This window comes from Gopherus flavomarginatus, chromosome 6 (assembly GCF_025201925.1).
Source record: "Gopherus flavomarginatus isolate rGopFla2 chromosome 6, rGopFla2.mat.asm, whole genome shotgun sequence".
Taxonomy (NCBI): domain Eukaryota; kingdom Metazoa; phylum Chordata; order Testudines; family Testudinidae; genus Gopherus; species Gopherus flavomarginatus.
This window is the reverse complement of record NC_066622.1, coordinates 111,037,849-111,057,314: the sequence shown is the minus strand read 5'-3', so window position 1 is coordinate 111,057,314 and position 19,466 is coordinate 111,037,849. Positions and strand designations below refer to the sequence as shown.

At 41.5% G+C, this 19,466-nt stretch overlaps 1 protein-coding gene across 3 annotated transcripts in view; it reads right to left on the bottom strand.

The window, feature by feature from the left end:
* Window positions 1-19,466, bottom strand: part of CFAP46 (cilia and flagella associated protein 46) — a 159,248-nt gene that overhangs the window by 97,279 nt on the left and 42,503 nt on the right. For all 3 annotated transcript variants that reach the window (XR_007775137.1, XM_050959240.1, XM_050959241.1), the window contains exons 16-20: window positions 15,093-15,305; window positions 13,497-13,716; window positions 13,063-13,212; window positions 12,204-12,308; window positions 6,213-6,394 (exon numbers count right to left, since the gene is read on the bottom strand). Coding sequence is in view for 2 of the 3 variants with exons in the window: in XM_050959240.1 (XP_050815197.1) it covers window positions 6,213-6,394; window positions 12,204-12,308; window positions 13,063-13,212; window positions 13,497-13,716; window positions 15,093-15,305 (870 nt within the window). In the remaining variant the exon portion in view is untranslated. The remainder of the gene's footprint in view (window positions 1-6,212; window positions 6,395-12,203; window positions 12,309-13,062; window positions 13,213-13,496; window positions 13,717-15,092; window positions 15,306-19,466) is intronic.

Genomic DNA, 19,466 nt, shown 5'->3' with positions numbered 1-19,466 from the left:
CTTTAATTAAAAGCTTTTCTTGTTTAAGAACCTGATTGTTTTTTTAAATTCTGGTGAGACCCCAGGGGACTGGGTCTGGATTTACCAGGGAATTGGTGGGGAGAAAGGAGGGAAGGGAGAGAGAAAGGTTAATTTTCTCTCTGTGTTAGGATTACTTTCTCTCTCAGGGTGAGTCTGGGAGGGGGAGAGAGAAGGAGAGGGGAAGGTGAATTTTCCTCTCTGTTTTAAGATTCAAGGAGTTTGAATCACAGTGATCTTCCAGGGTAACCCAAGGAGGGGAAGCCTGGGAGAGGCAACGGTGAGGGAAAGGGTTTACTTTCCTTGTGTTGAGATCCAGAGGGACTGGGTCTTGGGGGTCCCCGGGCCAGGTTTTGGGGGGACCAGAGTGTATCAGGCACTGGAATTCCTGGTTGGTGGCAGCACTACAAGTACTAAGCTGGTAATTGAGTTTAGAGTCATTCATGCTGGTACTCCATCTTTTGGACGCTAAGGTTCAGAGTGGGGGTTTATACCATGACACTCTGCAACTCCCTTTTGGGTTAGAACCCCCATTTTGATAAATGCTGATCTCCCCCCTGAAATCTGTATAGTATAGGGTAAAAGCACACAAAAGACCACATTTCACGGGGGCAGGGCGGGGCAGGGAGGAGGCCAGATTTCACGGTCCGTGTTGCATTTTTCTTGGCCATGAATTTGGTAGGGCCCTATATGTTACACAAACATGAACACTTGTGTGCACAACAATATGTCGGTGGGAGAGCTTCTCCCACTAATATAGCTTCTGCCATTCACGGAGGTGATTTTATTATGCTGACAGGAGAGTTCTCTCCTGTTGGCTTAGAGGGTCTTCACCAGACATGCTGCAGTAGCACAACTGCATTGATATCCTGCACCGCTGCAGCACTGTACGTGTAGGCATGTCCTAACACTAATGCAGCTTTCTCTCTCTCTCTCTCTCTCTCTCTCTCTCTCTCTTTTTATATGTGGTGAAGGTAAAAGGAGGAGTTGGGAGGAGGCCATGGGAAAGTAGCCCAGAGAGTTGTAGCTGTCATGTAGCTGTTACAAAAGATACTGTAGACAGTTGCAATCCACAGGGCCCTGGGCTGGAACCTGGAGTAGAGGGAGTGCTTGGGTTTCCCCCCATCCACTTCAACTCAAAGACAAGAGGAGGTGACCTGGACTGTGGGTCCCACCAGAGGGGAAGGTCTCTGGTCTATCCCCTCGACCCACTAGGTGAGTCAGCAGAGACTGTGGGGATTGTTCTCTTCCCTTTCCCCATGCTGGCCAGTGCTGAGGTTACCTGAATGAACAGCAGGTTTGAGCCCCTAGCAAAAAAGTGGCCAAATTGAGGGCTACCGTGAACCTCTGATGCAAGCAAATCCGCCAATAAGCACAGGACCCACCAAGGCAGAGGAGGAACTTTGTCACTATATCTAAATAGATATAGATATATATATACACCCATACACACAAACATGCAGAACCCTATTCAGACTTGTACAGGGGCTCCAAGATTAGGACACAATCTTTAGACCTCCCACAGCAAAGTATTTCCAAGGCTGCATAATACAAAACGGGAAATGACTGCCTAGGAAGGAGTACTGCAGAAAGGGATATAGGTGTCATAATGGACCACAAGCTAAATATGAGTCAACAGTATAACACTGTTGCAAAAAAAGCAAACATCATTCTGGAATGAATTATCAGGAATGGTGTAAGCAAGACACAAGAAGTAATTCTTCCGCTCTACTCTGCTCTGATTAGGTCTCAGCTGGAGTATTGTGTCCAGTTCTGGGTACCACATTTCAAGTAAGAGGTAGACAAATTGGAGAAAGTCGAGAAAAGAGCAACAAAAGTGATTAAAGGGCTACAAGACGTAACCTATGAGGGACCATTGGAAAAACTGGGTTTGTTTAGTCTGGAGAAGAAAAGAATGAGGGGGGACCTGATAACAGCTTTCAAGCACATAAAAGGTTGTTACAAGAAGGAGGCAGAAAAATTATGTTCCTTAACCTCTGAAGATAGGACAAGAAACAATGGTCTTAAACTGCAGCAAGGGCGATTTAGATTGGATATTAGGAAAAGCTTCCTGTCAGGATAGTTAAGAACTGGAATAAATTGCCTAGGGAGGTTGTGGAATCTGAATCATTGGAGATTTTTAAGAGCAGGTTAGACAAACACCTGTCTGGGATGGTCTAGGTCAGGGGTCGGCAAGCTATGGCACGCGTGCCAAAGATGGCACATGAGCCAATTTTTAGTGGCACGCTGGAGCCTGCCGGGACCCCAGTGTGCCACTAAAAATCCTGCCAACGGAGCAAGCAGCAGGGTCTGTGCTCCCAGGCCGGAGCGCCAGGCCGAGCACAGCAAGCTGCCGGCCCCTCCCCCGCCTTCCTCCCCTTCCCCTGGAGTCCTGCCGCCACGCACGCAGCACTCAGGGCTGGGGCTGCGCGCTCCCGCGGGGCAGCGTTTGGCTCCGTGGGGAGGAAAAGATGCTCCCCGCTCATCCAGAGCCCCGCTGCCGCACAGAGCCCCGCCCTGCCCCTCAGAGCACTGCGTGTGCGGCGGCGGGGCTTCGGATGAGCGGGGAGGCTCATGATAAGGGGTCCGGGGCTGGGGGGGGGAGTTGGATAAAGGGGTGGGGGCAGTCAGGGGACAGGGAGCAGGGTGGGTTGGATGGGGGGGTGGGATTCCGGGGGTGGTTAGGGGTGGGGGTCTCTGGGGGAGCAGTCAGAGAGCAGTGGGGGTTGGATGGGGCATGGAAGTCCCGGGGTCTGTTAGGGGGTGGGGGGTGGATAAGGATCAGTGCAGTCAGGGGGCAGGGAGCAAGGAGGTCCGGGGGGGCAGTAAGGGTGGGGGGGGTCTCTGGAGGGGGTGGTCAGGGGACAAGGAGCTGTGGAGGGTTAGATGAGTCAGGAGTTCGGGGGGGACTGTCAGGAGGTAGCGGTGTGGAGAGGGGTTGGGCAAGCAGGGAGCAGTTGTATGGGTCCAGAGTTCTGGGCGTCCTGTCAGAGGTTCGGGGGGGGGGCAGTCACCCAGCCCTCTGCCCTGAGCCCTGACCCCTCCACACCCACACCCACCCAGCCCTCTGCCCTGAGCCCTGCACCCCCCCACACACCCCAGGCCCCTGTCCTGAGCCCTGTACCACTCAGCCCTCTGTTGACTCCTTTACCTCCCCGCATGACCCCAGCCCTGACTCTGGCGCCCCCACACATGAGTAGCTCCCCAACCCTGACACCTGCACCCCCCTCACATGTGCCTAGCCCTCTCCCTGACTCTTGCACCCCCCACACCCCCAGCACCCCCCCACATCCCATGCACCCCGCACATCCCCACCCCCACCCTGAGCACCAAATGGGAGCTCCTCACTCACATTCCCACCTGCATCCCTCACACCAAATGGGAGCTGCCCAGGTAAGTGCCCTCACACCCAAACCTCCTGCCCCAACCCTAAGTCCCCTTCCTCATTCTAGCTCCTGGCCAGACCCTTCACCCCCAGCCCTGTGCTCAGTCCACTCCCACCCTCAGCTCAGTGCAGAGAGAGGAAGAGAATGGGCCAGAACCAGGGAGAAGGTAGGTACCCACTGTATGTGGGCAGGGCCAGGACCTTTGACCGGCAGCAGGCTGAGCGGGTCTGGCAGCCGGGATCCTGGCTGGCAGGAGCCGGCGGATGGAACCTGAGTGGCAGTGGGCTGAGCCGCTCAGCCCACTGCCGGTCTGGGGTACCGGCTGCTAGCCCCGCACAGCCTGCTGCCGGTCTGGAGTTCTGGCTGCCAGACCCTTCCCAGCTGAGGTCCTGGCTGCAGGCCCTACTCAGCCCACTGCTGGCCTAGATGAACAGAACCCCAGACCAGCAGCGGGCTGAGTGGGCCAGCGGCGTAAGATCAACATTTTAATTTAATTAGAAATGAAGCTTCTTAAACATTTTGAAGACCTTGTTTATTTTACAATACAACACTAGTTTAGTTATATAAAATATAGACTTGTAGAGAGAGACCTTCTAAAAAACATTAAAATGTATGACCGGCACGTCAAACCTTAAATTAGAGTGAATAAAGGAAGACTCGGCACACCGCTTCTGAAAGGTTGCCGACCCCTGGTCTAGGTAATACTTAGTCCGTCACTAATGCATGGGACTGGAGTATATGAGGTCTCTTCCAGTCCTATGATTCTATGATTCTATAAAATACTGAAATTTGTTAGTGATAACTTTAAACTTAGGCAGCAACTTTAAACAGTAGAACTATGTACAAGGCTTCAGATGACTCCACTTCTGATCTTCTCCCTGTGAATTTACTCAGGGTTCGGTGGAATGAAGAAGAGGTCAGTTTATGGAAAGAAATAAATCAGGTAAAAATGTTCCATTCTGAGACATTGTATCTCAAAGCTTTCAGAGAAAAAGGATTTTTGCAGGGAAAAAAAATTCTGTTGTATCTATATTATGCAAACTTTAAAAAAACAAACTGTATGTATAGAAGAGAATAAAAAGAAAACATTTCAAAGTGAACTCGGGTCTACCTGGCCTAGCAGCTACCCTTTAGAGCAGGGGTAGGCAACCTCTGGCACGCGTGCCAAAGGCGGCATGTGAGCTGATTTTCAGTGGCACTCACACTGCCCGGGTCCTGGCCACCGGTCTGGGGGACTCTACATTTTAATTTAATTTTAAATGAAGCTTCTTAAATATTTTTAAAACCTTATTTACTTTACATACAACAATAGTTTAGTTATATAATATAGACTTTAGAAAGTCTAAAAACTTCTAAAAACGTTAAAATGTATTACTGGTACGCGAAACAGTAAATTAGAGGGAATAAATGAAGACTCAGCACAGCACTTCTGAAAGGCTGCCAGCCCCTGCTTTATGAAACAATGATTATGACCACTAGAGGTTACCAGTGTTCCACAGTTCACTTTTACACTGAACAAATGAAAACTAAAGCAAAATTAAGAAGCCCTATTTTACCCTAACGTTGCTCTTTACCATACACAAAATGAAAAATGAGTATTGTTTGCAATTATGACAAATCCTGGACTAAAGTTGTATGTCAAAGATGAAAATATTTTATCCATTCATTGTTTTATTCAGAGAGTTGTTCTCTATCTATGATACTCAAGAGCTCTATATATTTGAATATCTCATTTTGCTGAAAGATTTGAAAAAAAAAAGGTAGAAAGCCAATTTCCTAATGAATGGCTGCAGATGATAAAGAGCACATGTTTTTCCAGTTAAGGTCAGCATTTAATTATGCTCAAAATTTTCCATCAAGAATTACTTTTTTCCCTGACAGTATAAAAGCATTATTATTAACTGGGCTAATTTCATCCAGGCTTAGTCAAATCACATTTCCTTTTTGGGCTGCATATATACATCTGGGTATCTGCTTTTCTGGATGATAGGACCATATCAGCAGATCCTCAGCCTAGCGTGGAAGTTGCCTTAATCCCAGATATGAAGCCATTCGGACTGCAACTCTTTTCTTAACATTCTCATTGCACCTAGGTACTGCAACATAAATAACATATACAATAATCCAGGTCTCAATCATGGGCCTGCTGCATGAGTGCAGAGGAGACTAAGGGAACAAAAAAAGTCCATCTTATACGGGCTACCTCCATCTCCATTCCCCATGTGGGAAAAAGTAGCTGCCACTGGGCTACTCCTCTTCCTCCTCCCACAGAAGTGGTCAGGGAATGGATGAGCAGAGATGTGGGCCCTCTTGGCACCACCTACAAACTGCATCAATTCAGTCCATGCATCAAACCCAGTGCAGTCAGGGACACAATCCTGCATCACCAGAAGGGTTAGCACAGATTACCCTCCCCCTGGAATGAAGTGAAAACAGGAACACGATTGTGAATGTTAGAGGCTCCGATTTAGGTTAGCACTTAAGCACATGCTTAACTTTAAGCATATGATTCACTTCAGTGGGTCTTTAGCATATGTTTACACATTTTCCTGAACTGAGTCAAGGACTCACAATCTGCTTCCTGCATTGCCCCTTACTCAAGATGCACTGTCAATTTATAATCTAGCCCTCAATGCTCAAACAGTGCTAGAACTGCTAATCGCAACAGAGTGAGTAAGAGGGAAGTTTCAGCTTTTACTTTTAAATACAGTTTATAACAATTTTGATTATATAATCACAAAAATGTACCTATCTTACCGAATGGTTTAAAGTTATTTTATGTTATAATGGAAAATTCTGTATACTTACATGTCATGTTTCTTCGCATCTGTATCATACAAAACTGCATCATCTAGTTGCAAGGTTCTTTGGGAACAAGTCAGCACTATTTCATGGTCATGTGATGCATAAGCAAAATATGTAAGTCGTGTCAATGTCTGCAATTCCACTAATGGATCTGACCAGTTGCATTCTAAAGTCATTTTCACTAACTGCAAATAATAGCAAAAGAAATACGTTCTCTTACGCTATAATTTTGATTGTCAATCACTTTTCATACACAGTATGCAAGGATTTATTAAATATTTCCTAAGTCACCCAACAACTTTGTAAAGACTAAAAGAAAACAACATATATAAAGGTTTGATTACATAATTCCATTTCTGTCCTTCACTTCGTACTGCCCTGTACATATGACTTTCTCATGATCAGTGTACAAGACACTGATTCAAATAGCAGTTTGCAGAGCAGCCATCTTTTTTCATTCAAATCCTCCTGATTCACACAAATACAATTTTTAAAAAAATGTACATATAGTAATTTAAAGTTATCCTATCTTCTCTTTGTTGGTCTTTCAGATCGCAACATCTTTGGAACACAGTCCATCTATCTTTGCATTTTGTATAATATCAAAAATACTGTTTACACTACACAAACAAAAAGTTACTAATTACAGGCTAAGAAAAATGGCATAGAGTCCCACTCTTGGCATATGCCTGCACTCCATGCATTGAGTCAGAATCTTCTAAAAAGAAGACATCTATTGGGGCTTGGTGCTGAATGTCAAACGGAAGGACTGAGGTTTCCAACTTCATTTTTAATTTTTTCACCTACTGGAACCTCTATTAGAGCCAAATAAGAGGAGTCAGATTTTAAAAATGGTGCATTCAACATTCTATTCTGTTTCTGAAACTAACAGAATTATCATTTGAACCTTTAGCTGGCCCTGAGGATCTGTAGGACAATTTACTCAAAGAACTATAGTTACTGATATGTAACATTTCTGCAATTCTGCATTTCTGCAACAGCAAGGATATTTATAAATAGGCTTAGTTATATGTCTAGATAGCAGCTGGGTCTTCTTAAGATATAGACCATATAACCTGAATTCCCTGGTATTTGAGTAAAGCTTAGCGAAAATTACTGAGTTGGTTGGTGGATTGGTACAGGGGAAATTTACTCAGGATTTTGGGGAGTTGCAGGATCATTTTAGTTTATGAAACTGCATATGGGAGCTCAGCCATCAAGGCCTAGAGCTCATGAACTCTGTGGAGACTTATGACTACTAAGAATCCAATCTTTAGGGACAGTTGATACAACAAGCTATCTGCTAAAGGTTTAAATAACAATTTCATCAGATTCATACGTGGTAAATTCCAAATCCAGAAAAAAGATTACAAATAAGTGGAAAAATAGGTGCCACTTCTTTCAAAAAGTCTCTTTACAGTAGGATGTGAAATATTAAAAACCCCTGTGTGACAGATATGACAACTGCTCAGTAATAACAACCATAATGTGATTAAATTTAACATCCTTTCAAGGGAAAAAATGCCTAAGAAACCCACCACAACAGCATTTAACTTCAAAAACAAGGAAACTAGTTAAAAGTAAATTAAAAGGAACTGTCAGAACAGTTAAATGCCTACAAACTGAATGGATACTATTCTAAACCCATCCTAATAATGACTCAAACGAAATGTATACCTGTAGCAAGGTGATCACCCTGCTCCGGTCCTGGAAGAGTACAAGCAGCCCTGGGGAGGACTGCAGTGGTAAAATCAGCCCTAGAGAGGGCTGCAGCTCTGAAAGCTGGGCTGATTGGGAAAGCAGCCATAGCTGTAGCTGGCTTAATAAGGGCTCAGCTGGCCCTTATAAGAGGGCAGTGGACCAGGAGCAAGAGTCTCCCTCTAGCTGAGGAGGGAGATGGACCTAACTGCCTGAGTGCTAAAGGGTACTGGAGTGAAGCAGGGCTGGGGAAAAGCCAGAGGAGCTGGGAAGCTCTGGGCCAGCAACTCCTCAGGCTGCAGGGCCTTGTACAAGGCCCCTGGAGGTACTGGGTTGCAGAGAAAGGCAGCAGGTCCAAAACCCCCTTGCCTGTGATGAGTGGCTTATATTGCAGTCTGCCCCAGGTAGCAGGGGCTAGTTGGTGATTGGCAGTAGTCTATGACTGAGGTGAGGTGGGGTAGTGGGTGGGGGTTTCCTGGACAGGGGAGACCTTTAGAGTGAGGGGTTATTGCCAGGGGCAAGTACCCTGGGGCTGCAAGGGGCACCGAGTCCTGGGAGGGACATGGGGGCCAAGCGGCAGCAGGACACCGGCCTGCAGAAGGTGCTCCGATGGTTGGAAAAGAGCTAATTCTCAGACAACCAGCAGGAATCGTCGCACTGCTACACTACCCCAAACTAAAAACGAAACAGTGAAGACCAAAAAATGCCACTATGGCTAAAAACAGAGTAAAACAGATTGTTAGAGGCAAAAAAGCTTCTTTAAAAATCTGAAGTCAAATAAGGAAAATAAAAGTAAGTACAAATTCTGGCAAGTCAAGTGTAAAAGTATAATAGGGCAGGTGCAGAAAAATATTTGAAGAGCAACTGGCTATGGACACAAAAACTAATAACAAAGATTGTTTTAACTACAACAGTCAGTGGGCCACTGGATGATCGAGGTGCTAAAAGAGCACTCAAGGAAGACAAGGCCATTGCAGAGAAGATAAAGTAATTCTTTGCATCAGTCTTCACTGCAGAGGATATGGAGGAGATCCCACAACCACGTCATTCTTTTTAGGTGACAAAGCTGAGGAACTGTTCCAGACTGAGATGTAGAGGAGGTTTTGGAAAAACATGATAAATTAAAGAGCAATACGTCACCAGGACAAGGTGATATTCACCAAAGAGTTCTGAACTCTACTAACAGAACTACTACCTGGGGTATATAACCTATCGCTTAAATCAGCTACTGTACCAACTGACAGGAGGGTACCTAATGTAATATCAATTTTTTTAAAAAGTCACACAATTACAGGCTGGTAAGCCTAACTTCAGTACCAGACAAACTGGATGAAACTATAGTAAAGAACAAAATTATCGGACACACATAAACATGATATGTTGGGATAGAGTCAACATGGCTTTTGTAAGGGGAAATCATGCCTCACCAATCTATTAGAATTCTCTGAGGGAGTCAACAAGCATGTGGACAGGGGTGATCCAGTTGATATAGTGTACGTGGACTTTTAGAAAGTCTTTGACAAGGTCCCTCACTAAAGGCTCTTAAGCAAACTAAAGAGTCATGGGATAACAGGGAACGTCCTTTGATGAATCAGTAACTGGTTAAAAGACAGGAAACAAAAAGTAGGAATAAATGGTCAGTTTTCACAATGGAGAGTAGTAAACATTAAGGGTCTCCCAAAGTTTTGTGCTGGCACTTGTGTTGTTCAACATGTTCACAAAATGATCTGGAAAAAGGACTGAATAGTGAGGATGCAAAATTCCTCAAGACAGTTAAGTCCTAAGATGACTGCAAAGATTCACAAAGGAATCTCACCCAGCTGGGTGACTGTGTGACAAAATTACAAATGTATTTCAGTGCTGATAAGTGCAAAGCAATGCACATTGAAAAATGTAATCCAAACTACATATACAAAACTATAGGGTCTAAATTATCTGTTACCATTCGAAGAGATCATGGAGTCATCATGATAGTTCCCTGAATACATCCGCTCAATGTGCAGCAGCAGTCAAAAAAGCTAACAATTAGGAAAGGGATAGATAAGAAGACAGAAAATGTCAAAAAGACACTCTATAAATCCACGGTACACCCACCCTATGAATACTGCATGCAATTCTGGTTGCCTTATCTCAAAATAGATATATTAGAATTGGAAGAGGTACAGAGAACGGTAACAGGAATGATTAGGGATGTGGACCATCTTCCATACAAGGAGAGAGAAAAAAAGACTGGGACTGTTCAGATTAGAAAAGAGACAACTAAGAGGGGATATGATTGAGGTCTATACAATCATGAATGGTGAGGAGAAAGCGAATAGAAAAGTGTTATTTAGCCCTTTCCATAACACAAACACTACCGGTCACCCAATGAAATTAATAGGTAGCTGGTATAAAACAAACAAAAGGTACAACAATCAACTACTGGAACTCACTGCCAAGAGATCTTGTGAAAGTCAAAAAAAAAGTTACAAAAATTAGTAAGTTCATGGAAAATATTCCATAAACAGCTATTAGCTGAGATGGCCAGGGACACAACCTCAAGTTTCAGGTGTCCCTAAACTTACAACTGCCAAAAGCTGGGACTAGATAACAGGTGATGGATCACTCAATATTGTCCTGTTCTGTTCATTACCTCTGGCAATGGCCACTGTCAGAAGACAGGATACTGGGCTAAATGGACCATTGGTCTGACACAGTATCGCCATTCTTATGTTCTTAATTTCTCATGGTATCCTTAAAATATTTTATTGTATTAAGTTTATATTATTGTGGGCTGTGATCATGTGTAATCTCTCTGGGGGCAGATGTAAGATTTGGGAATTCAAATGACTACACTGAAAATGTGCTAGACATGTATGGACTTTGGGACAATAAGTGTTAACTGGATTTTCTGGGCAGTCCCTACGGCAAGGATAATGCAAATTCCCCAACTCTCGTTATGCAAAAACCAAGACTTTTGAAGCTATGCCCTGAGAAGATGGTTTGTCTGCCAATTACCTGTTACACAAGACCATGACTAAAGGCCCAAGCTGTATAAAAACAATGGTTGATCTGCCTAGTCTGGGTTCTGGTTCTAAGATGGATATGTACTTGTAATCACAAGAAAACCCACTTGTGGCTTTTGAAAGCCTAGCATGAGGTTGGAATTGAGGGTGACCCCTGGTAAGCTTTTTAGCATGCATGTAGTTTTTTTTAATTGTTTTAATGTTTTCTCTGTAATGCTTTTACCTCAAGGATAAATGTGCTTGCTTATAAGGAGCTTAAAACTGCAGGCAATACACTAGTCATAGCCCTCTGAGGGAAAGCAAAGTGAAGACATAAGCCTTTTGGGCAGTCTGACTTGGTGGGGCTATCCAAGCGTACAGCAGGGAACTGTGCAGCCTTTAAGTCCCTGGTCAGGAGGGAGAGAGATGTGGGTTTCCACCCAAAAGAAGTAATTACTGAGAGCCAGAAGCCTGAAGTCTGTGCACTTGGTGGACCATGGAGGGGGAATATAGGTATAGATGATCTGAAACTGGGGGATATAGCTGATACCCTGCACTGTGTATGGTATACAGCTATGACTACAAAATAGACTGACAGAACTCAAAGTTTGACAGTTGGGATATAGGCCAGATTTTGTCACCCTGACTCATGCTTAGTAACTCAGTGGGGTTACATTTAGAGAATGGCACTATTCAACATGAATAATGGCAAAATCTGCCCCAAAACAAATAGTCACATACTAAAGAAACTGTGGATAGTGATGCATTACTGCCTTCCTGAGACACAAATAACAAAAACCTTTTCATGTTCCCTTAAATGGCCACAGGTTCTATTTGTGCCCCACTCTCAAGACCTCAAGAAGTGACTAGAGAATGCTTGAGGTATGTGTTGGCTTGAGTTCTTGTACAGTATTTTCAGCACAGAGCATCTGTTAAATTGTCATCTTTGCCAAAGAGATGAGTGGCCAGAAGTGTGGTCTGATGTTGAATGCATCTTTATCAGAATCTGACAGCTCCCAGCTGGTAGAATAGCAAGGGAAATCTTGTACTTCCACTATTCTTATTGTACCCATTTTGTGGTTAAATGTAGAGAGATAATCTCCCGGGATGTCAATTTACTAACTGCTATGATCATTACATTAATTTTAAAAAGTTTTAAAGGAAAATAAAAAAAACAGCACAGTTCTCCAGCAGAAATAATTTTGTATCCAGCTATGCAAAACAGAGATTACAGAAAGATACCAGCAACATCTACAGTATGTAGACCTACATATTATCACAAGTAAAAACCTAGTAAAATAAAGCTAAATACCTGAGACAAACTGGGAACAGTAAAGTCCATGAGACCCAAGCCATTACATGAGTACATTTCCAAAGCAACAAGAACTTTTGTGATTGGATTTTGTCCCTCGCCATTCTGAGAAGCAAGAAATGTCGCATTTATTCCAAACTTTATGCATATATAAACATTATAAAATAATGTAAAATCAGTAAGTAGACAAAGGATATATTTAACTATGTTTGGGAATATATATGTAGAACTCTCATTGCCATTAAAGGGTCATTTAGCTACAAGAAAACTGTTAATCTTCTGTTTTTTATTGTATCCCTAAAATGTAAGTTTTGATAGTTTTTATATATTTCATTTCATTCATAACTCTTGTCAAATCAAAACTCCAATAGTTTCAATATGAAAGAGATTAGCAATTACAGAATGAATACATATGCTACAAAATTCTGAGATCATGGTTTTATTAGATATATATTTTATTTTTGTTTTTATTTAAAACAGGCATTTCCATTGAAATACAGCAGCAAGAACATAAATTCAAATTAATATTAATTATATAATGAAAATATGATATATATTTATTGAAATATGCTTGACTTCTCTTAGCATTTTATAACTCTATAAATGTATATCTTTAAATGATGGTGTAGTTATGATGTCATCATATGGCAGTTACCACTAATTATTTCTTGTAGCTAAAAACAGAAGGTAGAAATAAAACAAACTCAAGAATGTCACTTCTATACCTCATGCAAAAAATTAGTTGTCCTTTGTAATGTGTTAATGAGAACAACTAAATCTTATTTTCCAGATTGCATTCAAAAAGTGTACATATGTTATATGTATTCATTTTTCACATACGATTTCACAGAATCTATACCTCATCATCAGTTCCAAGTTTATGCCAAATTTGTTGCTGAAGTAACTGTTTCGTTTTCACCCAGGTAGCAATGATCTGCTGTCGTACAGCAATAGGTACCAGTTCATTAGGTATGTTTCCATTTGTCAAATTCAGGGCAAATTCACAAACCTAAAATCCAAGAATAAAATAAAACTCAGAACATGAATCCATAGCCCAGCACTAGTTATGAATACAATGCATTCCTCAGAGGGTATGCTGAGAATATCAGTCTATCTGTCTAACATCTCTATGAGGCAACTGAGTCAAAGGATAAAGGCTCCAATTCTCCAACTTGAGCTGTGCTCAGTAAAGAACATGAGCGTGTGCCTATGTGTGTGTATGGTGGGGAGAGGTTTTTTCCCCCCTCCAAACACAGTGGTTTGATAGGAAACAGAGCAATGAGAACTTTGTACCTCTAAAGCTGCTTTAATATCAGGGAGTCCATTTGGATCCACTGACAAAGGTTGGACAATGTTTGTTTTTTCAGGACCCCTTATTGAGGGCCTTTTACTTTTGTCTGTTGCTGGGTCTATCTTTTTCTTCTCATCAGTTTTCAAAACTGATTTTGGAATCCAACAAAGAATTAGGCCTCGAGCCAAAGCATTACATAACATCACCAAAACAACAGTATTTCTGAAAGACAAAACAAAAAGACTAAGTGTAAGAAACATTTCTCTAAAGCAAAATAAAGATGGCACGGAAAGATGATTAACGCTTCTCTAAATTCTAAGTTTCCCTTGGAAAGCAAACTTATGAAACATTTGCAAAATAACCCTAAAGAAACACTTTCACATTGGAGAAAAAGTTAAAATATACTGAAGTTAAGCTTAGATAAATTTAGCCTTCACGCTTTTTCATAATGTTCTTTCCAAGGTGTTCTACATTAAGATCTGCCATTGCCTCCCAGAAAATATTCTATTTATGACATGCTTTGGCTATGTATCAGTTCAAGATTTTTATTATTCCTCTACACTCTCACTTATATTAATAAGAGTATTTGCAGAAAAACATTCTTGCGTCGACTCCTCTTACGTGAAATCGTACTTCTTTATTTGTATCATTGCATTAATTTCCACAACAATCAATTGCTGAGTTACAGATTAGCAACAGCTATAGCAGATATCCCTTCTGGTAAAGCACAGATCAACAGCTGACTGAGGTATCTCACAGTAGCTATGGTGCCCGCATTAACTTTTCTTTCCCTGTTAATGTGCATTTTATATAACTACATAAGGGTCCTGGCAAAAGTGACTCCAAAACAAGAGACGATTACTGCTTCCTTGGAGTACTCACCAATCTGACAACATGAAAAATATGTTCTTCTGTGTAGACGACCGGGGACAATATTAAGGCACATACTGTAGAAAGTAAGTACCAGAAGTAGTAAAGGGAGTTTAATTTTTTTATTTGACTTTTTGCCATAAGTCAGGCAGCCTTTTTTTCTGCCACCCGTGGTGGTGCATAGCGTATTGCTGTTAAAGCTTTCCCTTACCCCATTTTAAATTTTACAAAGCTTTAACAGTAGTAAAAAATAATAGACCACAGTTGCTTTGATTATTAAACATTTACAATGAATATAATGTATTAAATTTGAGACAGATGCACAGCAAGTGAATACATTTCATGACATCCTGCTTTGGCAAGACAGTACAAGTAAGCTTTTACTTTTGATTAGCCACAGTAGCACCGCTGCTATTCCAAACTAAAAAGACCCTATCAGCTGTGCATAGCCACTCTTTAATAAGAGTTAGACTGGTAGAGTGAATATCACACAGCGTTAGACTGGAGGACTTCATTTCTAACCAACTAATCGACTATACCATCTCAAATATCCATGCACAAATCAAAGCAAGTAAGTCCCAATCAAATAAAAACAAACAACATTTTCTTAGTGCTACTGGGATATGGCACAATGAAAAAGTGATTTACTTTTAGAATTTATTTTTAGCTTCATAAAATACTGAATAGGAAAGAGAAAGGTAATAATCAAACTCAACCATCATACTTACCCACTGTGTCCAGTATTCTTGATCGCACTGAGAAGACTCTGTAGGGACTCAACAATCTCTCGCTGTCTTCCTGAAGCTATAAGATGTTTATTGTGATTTAAGACATATACCAATGTGTTGTGAACAATCCAGGCCTCATTCAACTCTTCTCCCATTTCCGCAGCCCGCAGAAAGTTTTCCATAGCATATTGGGATAAGTGGTCTACCCAGATACTGTAAAATTAATATTAAAAAGCTATTATTCCAAAACTACAAAACCAAAATGAATATATTGTAAGAGCCAGAATTTACAAGCACTCTTGCTTGATACAGCAGAGCATTTTTTAAACATAGCGTTTTGTATGGAATTTTCTAGTTCTTTGTTTGTTTTTTAAATAAGAAATAGATGTGGGGAGGAGAAAAGAAGAAAAATCAACATAAGGAACATCAGTCTCCAGAACACTAAAACACTACTGTCATCCAAAATAATGCAAATAGCGTGTTCCATAATCCAGATCTAATGTTTTATCCCCAGGGCACCTTATAAAGTGTACATGAGCCCATGCCTCAGTCCCAGAGCTCATTACAAACTTCAGGTTAAAACTATAATTGAGTATAGATTTTTAGTGTCCATTTAATTTTCCAGCACATCCCTAGCTTGCCTATCTGGATACTTAGGTTAAAGTGCACAGGAGGACTCCTCAGTGCTGCACATCTATCAAGAATTCATAGATTTTTATGACCAGAAGGGACCATAATAATAATCTATCTTGACTTCCTCCATAACAAAATAATAGAATCCATCCAGTAATTTCTGCATCAAGCCCATAACTACTGTACTTTCTATACAGCAGACTCATAATTGCTGTTGCCTCTAGGTTGAGCACATGCATGGAAGCACATCCTGCTGACAGGTGTCGGACATAGCTAAGTGCTTGCTGCCTCACTGGTCTGGGGACAGTGGGGTGAAAAAGCTTAACTGCTCGGCATGTGTCTGGAACTCTCAAGGACATTGTGGTGCCACATGACTCACATCTTTGTTTCCCCCCTTGTGCAATACAGTTGATTGAAAATGAGGAGTAAAGGAAATGATGTAAAACTATCTTGGAACCACAGAACTCCACAGAGGGGAACAGTCCAAAATCACTTGATAGCATGAAGAAGACTGTGGAGAATTCTACAGCAGCACAGTTAGCAAGTAGTTTGGAACCTGGAACAGCATACTTCTAAAAATTATTCTTTGCATAGTAGACCACAAATTACAGTATAAACACAAGTATAATCAAAATAACAAACCAACAGATGAGTTCAATGTCAAGACAGAGGAGTTACAGAAGATGTTTCTGACACCTATTGCCTATGACATAGGAAAGGAACAAAGGCTGGTTTGGGACATGGTTCCTTTCATCAAACACTCGAATCCGTGATGGGCTCTACCTGTAGCCAAATGCTCACTACTTTCTAGTTGCAATTGTGTGGCACCAAGGCGCATATATTCCTAAAAGTATCCTAAAAGGAAGTACTACCTAATCACAGAGGTTTTAAGCTTCAAATCATGATGAAATTGAACGTGGGTAGAAGTATTAGCATCCCTTAGTTGGTGTGTCTTTAATTATTTCTTTTTAGGTCCTTTAATGAAAGTTTGTCTTGAGAGCATATTGAAATAAAGAAGGCCAGAAGATGCCCTAATGATTTTAATAAGGACCTACCACATCCTTTAGCTTCTTCAGGATCTCTGCTAATGTATCTGAACTGAGAGTGTCCCTCCACTACATGAAAGATTGCTGAGCCACTCTGACCTTCCTGCAGCAAACCTGATACATGGTGCCAGGAACCCCCAAGCAGTATTTTCAGTGGCAAGAGTTCATAATGTCATGTCCCATGTATCAAACATATTTTTATTTAACAAATGCATGTCTCCATGACTTCTAAAACATCTCCAATTGTTTTGGAATTCTTTGATTCATTTTTAATTAAGATTATGACATTTTTTTCCCAAGTGCTTCAGGGTAATACAATAATAAAACAAATCTTTTAACTATAAAATCAGTTTTAAGGATGCACACTCCACCTATTAATCTAAAGGCAGCATAACTCAAAATACAGCTAACATTTTTATACAGCATTATCTGGCCACATGGAATCTGATTGCTTGATTCATCTGACCAAAACATTACTGCAATGCTTATGGCCCCCAACTGAAATCAGGGTCTTACTATGCTAATATAGACAGATAGAGTAAAACACAGTCCCTTCTGCAATAATCTAATTACACACAACAGACAAATGGTGGGATGGTACACAGAGAGATGCAGCAACTTACCCAAGGTCATGCAGCAGGTAGGTGGCAGATCTGGGAAGAGAATCAGCTCTCTTGAGTCCCCTACTACTAGCCTCTTTCCAAATCTGCACACTAGTCAAAATATTTTTAAATATTCACCAGTATCAAAAATAAAAGCAGATTTTCTGCTGTCTTCTACTCCCTGTGCATTGCTCAGGCAGTACAAAGGGAGTAGAGACTGGTCAGAAGCCCCCGCATCAAGCATACATCCAACAGAGTTCCTAAGTCTCTCTCCCAAAAACTATAGAAGGGGTGTGAATGGGCATGAAGTGACCAAGAAGAGGTAGAGAGTTACTATGGCTGAAGCATTCCCCAACTGGTGGATTGTTCCCTGGGAACCCTAGTCAGCTGGCACATTGGATTATCCCCTGGGCTGCTCTAACCTGTGATTGGAGCAGGGAAGAGAATGAGAGATAAAAGCAGCTAACATACGTACTCAACTTGTTCCTACCACTAAATTGCAACAAGTATGGGTATTCTCAGGGCCGGGATGTACTTCTGCATCCTTTCAGCTGACTACTGCATCTTCTCCTTTCATGTTCAATAGCTGCCAGCACAAAGGATCTTGCAGCACATTGGCACATCAAAGACAGTGATTTCAGATACTCAACAGGAAACCATAATTTCTGCAGCAAATTATCAGTCTACAGGGTCAATGTGTCAGTCCACGTTTTTTTTAAAAAAAGAGAACAGAAACAGAAGAAAGGGAAGGAAATGAAGGGAAGAAGAGGATTCACTCAAGGGATATATTTGCTAGGAAATGGTTACACTTCACTCTCAGTTTTTCAGAATATAATGTATAAAATTTGTAGTGGAAATTACTGTCCCTCAGCCTAAAACTTTCAGCCTTACATAATAACATATTAAAATGAATGATGATGATGATAATCTTAACTTCTACAGATGTTTCCATTTGAGGATCTCAAAGAACTTCAAACATACCTAAGAAAGGTTGTCTTGTTTTCTACCTCAGTACACATTCCTTCATTATGGTGTCATGTCTGTAATGCCATGGTCAAAGTTCTATTTTAAAACAGATGATAAATGTTTCCCCACACAACCCCCTCTAAAAAATATGGGGAAAAAATCTGTTTTACTGACAATTTCTCTTGTGTAACGTATGCCCACAGGTAAACTTTTCTTTTAAAGTTTGATCTTAAGCAGACATCTATTTTTGAGGCAAGAATTTTTAAAAACATTTTTTTTCATTTTGATTTTGATCCTTTTTAATGTCTAATCATAATTCAGTACCAACTTACTTTAAGAAATTTCATGTGTTTTTTTCATTAATTCTCAATGAGCATGAGAATACACTTTTTTGTTGTTTTTTCCCATAAGTTTGAATACCAACTTACTAGTTATTAGAGGTGGCCTTCATGAACATTATAATCTCCTTGAAAGGCCTTCAGTTCCAAAAGTAAAATTTACTACATGGACCCCTTTCTCCCCTGATTTTACACAGAAATAAATAACTTAACAGTATTTATGGAGGTGGGAGGAAAAAAAGAAACCTGAAATTAGTTTCTCCTCAATTCACTCCCCTTGGGTGGAAGGAATAGAGAGGAAGTTTTTTCAACTTAAGCCATTCATTATGTATTTACATAGATGCTCAGGGTATGTCTACACTACGGGATTATTCCGATTTTACATAAACTGGTTTTGTAAAACAGATTGTATAAAGTCAAGTGCATGCGGCCACATTAAGCACATTAATTCGGTGGTGTGCATCCATGTACCGAGGCTAGCGTCGATTTTTGGAGCGTTGCACTGTGGGTAGCTATCCCATAGTATCCCATAGTTCCCGCAGTCTCCCCCACCCATTGGAATTCTGGGTTGAGATCCCAGTGCATGATGGTGCAAAAACAGTGTCGCAGGTGATTCTGGGTAAATGTCATCACTCAATCCTTCCTCCGTGAAAGCAACGGCAGACAACCATTTCGCACCCTTTTTCCCCTGGATTGCCCTGGCAGATGCCATAGCATGGCAACCATGGAGCCTGTTTTGCCTTTTGTCACTGTCACTGTATGTGTACTGGATGCTGCTGACAGACGTGG